A 12,138-nucleotide genomic window follows, 5' to 3' on the forward strand; every position below is an offset into this window, starting at 1 on the left:
AAAAAGCATACAACCTCAAATAACAGCAATGCACAGATGTAAAAAAAAATCACAATAGTTTATTCAGCCAGTTCTTTTTTACATGCAAATGCCAATGAAAAAGGAGAAAAAAAAACACCATAAATGTAAAATGATAAAAAAAAAAATTTAAAAATTCCCAGCAAAAGGGGGAAAAAATTGTCAACAAGACACACAACAGAAACATTTTGTAAAAGAAAATCTGGTTCAGCAGTCACGAGTTGGAAGGAAGAAGAAAAGCTAAATGTTTATCTGGACCTCAAGAAACATCTACAGACCTGCTCCTGATTCCTCAACACTTTCCCTTCTAGGTCCCTCTACTGACAGCAAAGCATTGTCAAATGACTGCATGTGTAAATATTGTTCGGCAATCTGTGAAGACAGATCAGTTTATGGCAGCAGTCAGAGTGCAAAATAAATAAAGGCACTGGTAAGTACTAAGGAGGCGTACTGGAGACTTTAAATTGGAAATTAAATGAAAATTATTAGACGGTTTTCTTTGGAATTGCTAATAAGTGTACAACTTCAAGAATACAAATAAGAACTAGTACCTTAAAGGTCAGAGGTAAACAGTTTTGTACGATGCATTTCAGTTTCTTAGACATTGCACTGGAAAATTCCATAGAGAATGCAACTCAGTTTGGGTGAGAGGAGCAAATATCTTACAAATTTAAAATGATTTAAAATGGAAGAAAGAGAAAGTGCTTGTTGAACAGCAAAGGTTAATGGAATAATTGTAATGTGTTTTGTCAGTTGAAGAGATGAAAAGCATTATGACAGGCCTTGTGTGGGATGTACATTCACTGTTCAGTCAACTCTCATATAGGATTCCAATACAATACCACCACAGGTTCCAAGTTTCATGTGATTCCGAGAATAACAATATGACAAAAGAACAGCAAATAGCGCTACAGAATATATCACAGGGTCATTTTATTTCATATCACATATTACAGGTGTTAAAGGAAAACAGTCAACCTTCTTAATCCGACTTAAAACTTGGTTTCCAATGCTGAAAGCACATATTTCACAAGATGACACATTTGTTCTCCTTTTGGAGAAACCATAACACATAAGAAAATGCACATTCATACAATGGTTCGATAGATGATTAATTTCTCTGTCATTTAAATAATATTCTGTACTTGATGGTTTTTCTTTATAACAGAAGCCATCACCAAGCAACAACAGACACTTCCAAATAAAGTAATAAAAAAAACATGAAACGCAGCTTAGGTTAAAAGTAAGGTAGAGTTTTAGATGATGCTGATATGATCTAAAAACCTATTATTAAAACAACTGGCTTTTTTTTTTTTTTTTTTGAAAACCTTTAAGCAAAAGTAATATCTGTACTGATTTGTTAGTATGCATGTGTCCCTTCACAAAACTTGTATCTTTGCACTTGCGTGCATTATGCGATACAAATAATGCTTATACATGCAATATCAGTCTCTCTCCAGCCCATCCTTCCAAAATGAAATTGTTTTTTGAATGTACAGGAAAAGAGGAGCAGGGAATGAATGTTGTTGTTGAGGAGCCTGACACCGGAGAACAGTTCCTGACATGCCGAGAGACCCGTGTCTTTTTGTGCTGATGACGACGACACTGTTATTCCTTAGGTTGGTCAGCGTCTTCCTGAGCGGGTTCCTGGCCAGTTTCTTCTGGTGCTTCTACCTCAGCTGTCTCAGTGACGGGCTCTTGCACTGTGGACGTCTCTTCCTTTGGTGGGGGTTCTGACTGCATGGACTTCCTCACTGAAAACGCCATAAAGCCATCAGTTGGAGTCACAAACTCGGAAACGAGAAGAGTTGTGGGTTTTTGTGTGTGTGTGTGTGTGTGTTTTTTGTTTGTTTGTTTTTTTTTACATCTTAGCAACACCAAACACCATTGTAATTTATGTCAAACATATTAAACCTATCACTGTGTGATAAAGTAATCAAATAAATCAGAACCACAAGATCAGAAACACTTTAATATGCACATACAAAAGCAAGCTGCGAGTTGGATTCTGAGATAAGTAATTTTGTCATATGCTGAATATTTCACAGAAAACAAGAGCAGTACCTTCTGCTCTTTTCTTAAACTAAACAGAAATTATTGTTGTTTAAAAATTTATGTCTAAGCCTCAGTTAAGATTTTCCTGGGTATTTTAACCATTACTGTTATCTATATTAGGTGTTAACCATTTTCAGTTGGTCATTTGAGGTTGATTGTATTACCGTTACTGCAAATATACTTTTCAACATATGTTGGGTACTGCAGTTTTACCCAAACCAAGCCTTTAAGGCTTGAATATTTACGTTCTTACTGAAATTGTTATTAGGAAAAAAGACATCACAGACTCACATATTTATTGTTCAGAAATTGAAACAGCTTTTCCTTCCACTACCTTCACCCACTTGTTGACAAGTAGCACCATGCACCCCACCAAATGATTAAATCTGTCTTTACAAACATGACTCGGGCTGATACCAGTCATTTTCATTTCATCCCTCCTTACTTATAATACCAGTCCTTACACAATTCAACCCTCCTTATAATAACAGCCCTTATACATTTCACCCCTCCTTACTTTCAATACTAGTCCTCACATAATTCATCCCTCCTTGCTTATATTGCCAGTCCTTACACAATTCACCCATCCTTCTAATACCAATCTTTAATCCACCCCTCCTTATGCCAGTCCTTCCGCAATTCATCCCCTCCTCCTAATACCAGTCCTTACACAATTCACCCCTATATCTTCTAATGCCAGTCCTTGCATGATTCACCCCACCTACCTTCTAATGCCAGTCCTTACACAATTTACCCCTCCTTCCAATGCCAGTCCTTACATCATTCACCCCTCCTAATGCCAGTCCTTACATGCGTCACCCCACCTACCTTCTAATGCCAGTCCTTACACAATTCACCCCTCTTCCTTCTAATACCAGTCCTTGCACAATTCACCACTCTACCTTCTAATACCAGCCCTTACACAATTCACCCCTCTACCTTCTAATACCAGCCCTTACACGATTCACCCCTCTACCTTCTAATACCAGCCCTTACACGATTCACCCCTCTACCTTCTAATACCAGCCCTTACACAATTCACCCCTCTACCTTCTAATACCAGCCCTTACACGATTCACCCCTCTACCTTCTAATACCAGCCCTTACACAATTCACCCCTCTACCTTCTAATACCAGTCCTTACACGATTCACCCCTCTACCTTCTAATACCAGTCCTTAGACGATTCACCCCTCCTTCCAACGCCAGTCCTTAGACGATTCACTCCTCCTTCCAATACCAGTCCTTAGACGTTTCACCCCTCCTACCAATGCCAGTCCTTAGACTATTCACCCCTCCTTCTAAAGCCAGTCCTTAGACGACTCACCCATTCTTCCAATACCAGTCCTACGATTCACCCCTCCTTCCAATACCAGTCCTTAGATGACTCACCCCTTCTTCCAATACCAGTCCTTAGACAACTCACCCCTTCTTCCAATACCAGTCCTTAGACAACTCATCCCTCCTTCCAATACCAGTCCTTAGACAACTCACCCCTCCTTCCAATACCAGTCCCTAGATGTTTTACCCCTCCTACCAATGCCAGTCCTTGCATGATTCACCCCTCCTATTGCCAGTCCTTACACATTCACCCTGCCTTCTGATACCAGTCCTTACACATGCACCCCATCTACCTCCTAATACCAGTCCTTAACCAGTTCACCCCCTCCTTTTAATGCCAGTCCTGACACAGCTTCCCCCCCCCCCCACCCCCCCCTCACACGTCAGCCTTCTCCTTACTTCGTTCCTCCCGGGACTCCTGGATGTTGGCCCGGATGCTCTTCCAATCGATGGTGCGCTCCAGGTAGTCCCTGGACTGCGCTCCCTCAGCCACGACGTGCGAGAAGAGGTTCATCATGGCGTGGGCCTGCGCGATGCCGGACTGCACGCGGTTCACCTGGATGGCCTCGTTGTTGTTCATGGCACGTGAAATGTTGTAGGCCCGGTTGAAGTACTCCCCTGCTTCTTTGTAGTTGCCCTTTGGAGAGAGAGAGAGAGAAAAAAAAGTTCACAGAGATCATGACATATACAGAAGGGAGGTAATGTACTAAGGGAGGCTACCAGCTGCAGTCACTTTTGATTTCTCTGCTTTAGAGTGGTAGTTTGCACAGGACAGGAATTAGACCTCTGCTGGAGCCTGCACCAGTGGGTCATGGTAAGTTTGTTGAATTAGAAATATCATTTTAGGAGGAAAAAAAAATCCTTTCCTAGCAATTTTCCTTTGTTGACATGTAACATGTAAACGATGATTAAAAACTAAAAATATGTGAATGATCTGAACACTACCAGCCTGAATGATTTGAACATCACCAACTGGAGTTACATAATATTAGATGTGATATTAACTTTTTCTTTTAAATCCAAAACTGTAAATATTGATCGTGTTTTGAACTGTTCACCATCAATTAAATTTGAAAACTGAGTAAATGCTAACATTTTCTAGATTTGCCAACTACTCCAGATTTTTTGTGGTTTTTTTTGGGAGAGGTGCGGAGGTGGAGAGGTTATGTTCTGTCATACAAAAATGTAACTAGGGGTTTACATCTGCACAAATTGTTCAAATGTGCTTTTATAAGAAATTCCTTCTGAATTTTTGTCCTGTTAATTTTAGTTGAATTGGTTCAACTGTGAGACATCAGTCTGTGTATGTTTTTTTGGTGTTATTTTTTTTTTTAATATGAAAAAGATCTCTAATGCAATGCAGGTACTACACTAAGGTGATAAAGACTGAGTTTTGAGCTAAAGGAAAATATTGAATTCAAGTGATTTCTCTGAAAATCATGATCAAACATTTTTAACAACAAAAATAAACTTTAAAAATGACTATGAAGTATGTGTGAGTTTTTTGGGTGTGAGAAAATGGAGTTAAGATACCAGTCATGCACACACACACACACACACACACACACACACACACCAGAGAGTTGAGGACATTGCCCAGGTTGTGACACGCCTGGCTGAGCTCGGCATCCATTCCACAGGATTGTGCTGTTTCAACAAACTCCTTCAGGTACTCGATGCTCCTCTCCTTCTGGCCAATTCTGAAGGGAAAAAAAGTAAATGAGCAAATAAGATAAAACATCTATTTAAACACGCAAACACACACACACACAAATGCTCACGCACACACACACACACACACAGATTTATCTATCTAGATATAATCAGAAAAATTACTGTCATGACTTTGCATGCATTATAATACTGGTTTTTCAAAAATCATTCCTTTCATTAGATAAAAAATATATATTACAGACCCCATATTCATACCATCCATAGAATGAATTATTTTCATCTTGTTCAAAACACAATTATGTCGACCTCATATCAACTGTCCTTTTGAATAATTTGGAATGTAATTTTCTTTTTACATTCATATATATATATATCAATTATGATTTGAAACACCAAAAGTATGCCTGAACTTTGATAAGAGAGCTTCATACTTGGCATAGGCTTTGGCAATGGCATCACAAGCCTTCCCCATGCAGTCTGTCCGACCGGCTATCTTGCTGGCTTCATAGAAGTTATTCAGGTGCTGAAAGTAGAATGAGATATGATCAGTTCATTTGTATGGTTATGAATAAAACACATAAACACACACACACACACACCACACACACACACACACACACATTATGCAGTTAAAAATCACAAAACAAACATACCCTTAAGAATCCATATGTACATAAACACATACACATGGAATCATTCTATGAAAACGCTTCAAAATCTAGATAATGGAATCTGCTCAACAAAAGTTTCATGAGACAAAATATTCGGCTTGTGCAGATTGTGTCTGAAAAGATGCAAATAGATGGGTGTTGATCAGAAATGCAGAATTTGTGTAAACCAGGTTATCATGACAGTTATCTAAACTTGTATAACAGTAGAATCTACTTTAACACATGAGTATCTTGGGAGAAAAGAAATCTGCTTGTCTTTACCGAAATGCAGAATTTGGTTGCATAATCCAGGTTATTGTGTCAAACAAATTTGTATCAAATGGACTCCCGGTCATAAATACTCCATAGAGATTATATCAACAGAGTAATTGACTTTGAGCAGACAATAATAATACTTAAAGGTTAAAGGTCCTGAAGACATTAATGGCCACCAAGGCAGTGAATTCACATCCACTGTGTACAGGGTTCAGCACAGGTAGGCGGGGCCCACTCCTCTCCTTCCTTCACTTTAACCTTCCCCAACTAAAGTCAGGAATCCAGTCACAAATGGGTGAAGTGAGGAAAACCAGGCTAAAGTGCCTTCCACTAGGGCACAACACTTTGCCAGAACAAGACCTCAAATACTGGTCACTGATGATTACTGTGTGAAAAGTCTGATGCCTAACTGAATTTGCCATGGCGCCTCTTGTTTTGTACTGTATCAGCAGTGTAACTGACCACAAGCGCAGTTTCCACATCTCCACTGTCTTCATACGCCAGGCCCAGTCTGTAGGCTGCATTACCCTCCAGCTTCTTGTCTTTGGCTGTGGAGAAAAAAGCACAGATATATACACATTTTTCATTAAAAAAAAAAAAAAAAAAAAAAATCATACATATGTAAGTATGTCAATCACAACTGAATTCTGTAAATGAGCAAAAGTATGCCTCCCTAACACCCTACCCAACACAAAATAATTTAAAATATTATGTTGATCACAAATCCGTAAAAGAGAATTGTCTGCAATAACATCCCTCCCCATCTCCAGTTATATTGCAATATACAAATACAGTCTCTCTGTTGTTGTTTTTTTCTCCACTGGAGTATCAGTAGAAGTTTATTTTCGTGATGAAATACCTGAGTCTAAATTCTATAATGCAAAAAAAAAAGAAGAAGAAAAAAGTGTTTACAATTTTTGAGAACCACAAATGATTGTTGAAACATTCAACACTTAGTGGTCCAATAATCATGGGCAGCTTGCAGTATCACTGATTTTTGTTGTTCTTAACAGATACACAATGCTACGAACATGGTACTTTTCAGAAAAACCACACATCAACAGAATGCTCCACCCTGCCGGGAGCTTATCCATATGTGACATGATTAGAGATGCACATAGCACTTTGGTACACACATACACAACACTGCCTTCCAGACAAAACACCTATCAATGTATTGCTCTTCCTTATTGGCAGCACATCCAGGTGTGAGGTGTGAGATAACTCCCTGACCTTGTTTCGTCATGTCGAAAGCTTTGGTGAAGAACTCCAGCATTTTCTCCCGCTCATCTTCCCTCTCCAGCTTGTCTCCAATGGAGGTGTAGATTCTGTACAGGTGCACGCAGGCATCAGTGAAGGGGCTGACCTTGCCCTTTTCCACTACGTCATTCACCCAGGTGCTGAGGTTGGCCTTGCACACGTCGTAGTATGCCTCAAAGTGCTCTGCTGACCCAAAGTAGTCACCTGCACAGAGAAGTGGATGATGTAATTAATGACAGTGATGGATCATTTTACAGAACTCTGTCCACACAAAATGCTCTTGGTGCTTTACAAAACAAATAATACTGTATAAATTTTGTGCTTTAACACATCAGAAAACGATATGTAAATTTATATACAATTACTTGGAACACATACAAGCAAAAATAAACATACAGAAAGCTCATGTTCATGTACAATTCCTGCACGAAAGTAACTGCTGTAAAATTACGTGTTCATGTAAAGATGTTCCCACACAATGCACAGAACATTATTCCGAAACCGGAGTGTAACACCACAATAACGTAAAATGGAAACTTTCAAAAAGGAAAGAACAGCTTCAAGAGCATTCACAGAAAACAGTTCCGTACCGTTTTCTTCAAACACAATACCCAGGTTGCAATGGGCCTCAGCTTTGGTCTGACCACCATCAGAGTCTATGTGGGACGCAGTGTCCAGACAGGTCTTGAAGAAGTGGTCAGCCAGCCACTTGTCCTTGGTGGGCTGGAAGTAGCAGGCGAGGTCGTAGCGGGCCAGGTACACTGAGATGTAGTCCCCTGAAATCAGGCATTGCAAAATGACAATGGACTGAAGTGTTATGTCCTCAAGCAAAACACACATACATCAATCAATAGTCCTCTGAAATCATGCATCAGGAAACATCAACAGATCAAAGTGTTATGTTATCAAACAGCACAAACATACATAAATGAGGTAGTCCCCTGAAATCATGCATCAGGAAACATCAACAGATCAAAGTGTTATGTTATCAAACAGCACAAACACACATAAATGAGGTAGTCCCCTGAAATCATGCATCAGAAATGTCAATAGACCAAAGTGTTATATTCTCAAGCTACTCAAACATATATCCATATGTGTTCACATGCCACCATTCAGGGTCTATTGGAGGGAAGAGGGAAACTGGTTTAAGCACAAACATACATCCATGCATTTACCTATCACCACTCAGCGTCTAGTGCTGGGAGAAATGAAACCTGTCTGTGTCTAACTTGAGTCTGAAACCTGTATCATGTTTCCTATGAGGGCTATGTACCCATTGGGGTACCAGTCAACTTTAATGCATAACCAAATAAAATTGTATAAATACCACTATCATTATCAGGTACATTTATTCTGTTCTGAACCTATAAAATAAATCCTTATATGCCAGTGATTCACTGACAGTAAAAAGGAGGGGGGAGGGGGAGGGGGGGGGGTAGGTTACATAAAATTACAAAGATGAAAAGATGTTCACACATGTTCTACACATATGCATAGAGCATGACCTAATTATATGCATCATGCTCGTAATTCACTGAAAGTAAGAAGAGGTGCCCGGCGTAGGGGGGTGGTGAGGTAGGGGGGGGGGGGGGGGGGGGGGGGGGGGGCGGTGATAACAAAACTACACAAATGAAATGATAAACATTCACACATACAGACACATATTCCACACAACCTGACCCCCACACATCATAGAACTTTCACGGACACAAAATCACACTGATAAAACCGTTCGCACCCACCCACCCACAAAACACATCAACGGCAAACACATCACACCACACAAAGGTGACCAATCCCCCCCCCATGCGTTTGCTTACCTTTTCTCTGGGCGGTCTCGGCTATGGTCAGGTAGTGTTTGAGGGTCTCCAGCTCTTCGTGTTTGTCCTGCAGCATGGTCTGGGTCCACATGAGGGACTCTGGCCCCGCCGCCTCCCTCTCCTGCAGCTGCTGCTGGATGAGGTTGAAGAGCTCCTTGAAGGACAGGTGGAAGCCGTCCTTCAGCATGTCCAGGCACAGTGTGTGCTTGTAGCTGTTGCGGAATCTGAACAACAACAACAATAATAATAATAACAAACAAACTGAAAAAAACCCACAAAAAAAAACATCTGAATAACAATGATAATAATGCTCATGATGATGATGATACTACTACTGCTGCTACTACTACCATTGCTACTACTACTACTACTACTACTACAAGCAATAACAGTAAAAATAATAGGAATGATAACAATAACAATATCAATAACACAGGGCATGTTTGTTGCTGTTGTGGAACTTGCACTGCTCACAAACAGACATAGACACAGACACACACAATACAGACAGACAGGCACACACACACACACACACACACACACACACACACACACACACACACACAAGAAAACAAGTTATGAATATACTTAGAAAATCCGAGTACCAGTTTTCAACTGTGGCATAATTTATAGCTCTTGTGAAAATTCAGTAAGTGTAAAGAAATTAAACAGCCACAGTATGATAACTGACTTCTTTCTTCAGTTTCTTAGCTTCCATATATTAAATCAATTCAATTATAAAATTATCCTATGTAAGGTGTTGACCTTGTGTGTGTGTGTGTGTGTGTGTGTGTGCGCGCGCGCGCGCACGCGCATGTGTGTGTGTGTGTGTGTGTGTGTGCATATGGTATGCATGAAACATACTTTGCTGTTTCAGCTTTGTTGAGGTCCTTCTGCAGTGCTCTCAGCTGGTTACGCTGTTCCTCCAGTTCACGCTCTTTCTTGTTGCCGACACGCAGCGGCTTGAGTCGGCCACTGGGTGGTCCACGCGGCCCATTATCAGCATATGTTGGCACTTTTTTCGCCCCATTTCCATTGTTGATAGGTGGCAATGCCACCGCCATTTTCTGGAATCACAATCATCCACAACCACACACACACACACACACACACACACACACACACATGCCACATTACAGATATACTGACTTCTTTAAAAAAAAAAACCCTACCAAAATCTGATGGATCAACTGGTTGATTTATCTGTTAGGAAACCACCCCAGGTCTGTGATTCAAGCTTGTTTTGTCTTTCAGTCAAAAATTCAACTTTTGTGTGTTTCTGTTGTTTTTGTTGTTGTTGTTTTAATGGCTTTGGAACAATTAAACACTGAGTGCTTGTAAACTGGCAGACGAACTGAAGTATTTTTTTTTTTTTTTTTTTTTATTTTTTTTTTAAGAAATACAGTTTATTGAATAAATGATCTGAATGCTATTAAATTGACCCATACTGCAAAACTGAAAAAAGTAATAAAGGCCATAAAGAACACTAAAATATTATACTAGTTCATAGTTTGATAGGTAAAAAAACAAAAATAAGACAAACAAATATATCTTTGCAAAGTTGTTTTGAAATAGAGAAAGAACATTACAGGTTTTTTTTTTTTATTCTATTTTATTTTTTTTAGGTTACATTCAAACCAGAATCTTGTTTAGGTCTAGTCTTTGTCTGAACAAGTCCATTTTGCTAACATTTTTTTTGTTTTTGTTTGTTTTTCCATTAACCAGATAACATTAATTTGCTGATGACCCTGCCAAGGTCAGTCCATGCAGAGTATTTTCATGTTCCTATAAACCATTCTAAAGAGACATAGCTTACAAGATCTATAATATGTGTACTTGATAATTTGTGTGTGTGTGTGTGTGTGTGTGTGTGTGTGTGTGTGTGTGTGTGTGTGTGTGTGTGTGTGTGTACACATGACAGGGTTCAGGCACTAGCACTGCAGCAAGTCTGCATATCTTTTGACAATGGAGACTGGATAAATCTTCACCATTCACCCAGCAGGTGAACTGAAAACAAGGATAAAAATTTGAGAATCCAGCACTCTAACCATTCAGCTACCTCATTCACTAAAAAGATTTCCTGATCGTTCTCCATGTTATGCGATTACCTGAAGTATTTAAAAACAGTGCCAATATAGTTCACTGATCATTTCCCTTCTTTCTTTCCTTGAACTGGAAGTATAGTGGCAAAGAATTAAAAATACAGATTTATATGTATGATGTTGTGAGCATAAAACCAGCAGCACACACACGCATTCAAAAAACCTGCATGAAATATGTTATTGTTTGCCACATTGCTCAATCTAAGTAACAACTGTACTACTGATTTAAAAAAAAATGTAATCAAATATATTTGCCAAATCATTTACTTGTAGTTGTAAAAAATGACAAAAATACACAAATCTCTTATGTCAGTCATGATCTGCGGGCAAACGTTAAATCATTAGTGGAAACTCAGTGGACATGTCCTTCTACATAGAAACTATGCACAGAATGTTTTTTGGGTCAATCCTTCAGCTTTTTTGCAAACTTGATAAAAACTTAATTACAAAGTATCAAAATGAATATGATTCAAAACAAAAAGGATAAAAATCGATTCAAAACAATACAACTTTGGCAAACATCCAGGCTCGAGATCGACCCATTATGAATATGGCAGTCTGTAACATAATTTTTAACTGAATCAACAAACTAATCAGTAATAATTAGGCTTGACCATGGTATATCTACAACTCCATACTGTACGTACATTAAATAATGATCTTACAATTGTTTCTTTCTTCCAGATACACCGTTGTTTACCACCAAGAATTCTCACTGATTGAAGTGGAAGCTGCCATTGAAGCTTTTTTGTTTCCAAGGAGGCACAGTCCCGCAGTCACTTCCTTTTAAGTTAAAAGATATATATTCAATAATGTCTTAGAATTATCATATTTTCATATTTCAGAAAGTAATAGGAGTAAGATGCAGGAATTAACATGTGGCCTATAACAATTTGAAATATTCATTTGCTTGAAAAAAAACATTTACTGCGTTGCTGAT

The 12,138-nt window shown here is 39.1% G+C and overlaps 1 protein-coding gene across 2 annotated transcripts; it reads right to left on the bottom strand.

The window, feature by feature from the left end:
- Positions 1-39: 39 nt before the first annotated feature.
- LOC143283742 (tetratricopeptide repeat protein 29-like) lies at positions 40-11,965 on the bottom strand. Of its 2 annotated transcripts, none has more exons than XM_076590042.1 (10): positions 11,864-11,965; positions 9,961-10,163; positions 9,097-9,320; positions 7,864-8,049; positions 7,247-7,477; positions 6,476-6,561; positions 5,519-5,610; positions 4,990-5,113; positions 3,813-4,050; positions 40-1,772 (listed from the first exon to the last, which is right to left on the bottom strand). In XM_076590042.1, the coding sequence occupies exons 2-10, from the start codon at positions 10,158-10,160 to the stop codon at positions 1,627-1,629; spliced, it is 1,527 nt and encodes a 508-aa protein (XP_076446157.1). In that variant the 5' UTR covers positions 10,161-10,163; positions 11,864-11,965; the 3' UTR covers positions 40-1,626. The 2 variants fall into 2 exon arrangements, with proteins under 2 accessions (XP_076446157.1, XP_076446158.1); XM_076590043.1 differs by having other exon boundaries at positions 11,846-11,951.
- Positions 11,966-12,138: the final 173 nt, after the last annotated feature.

The sequence above is a fragment of the Babylonia areolata genome, chromosome 7, assembly GCF_041734735.1.
Source record: "Babylonia areolata isolate BAREFJ2019XMU chromosome 7, ASM4173473v1, whole genome shotgun sequence".
Taxonomy (NCBI): Eukaryota; Metazoa; Mollusca; class Gastropoda; order Neogastropoda; family Buccinidae; genus Babylonia; species Babylonia areolata.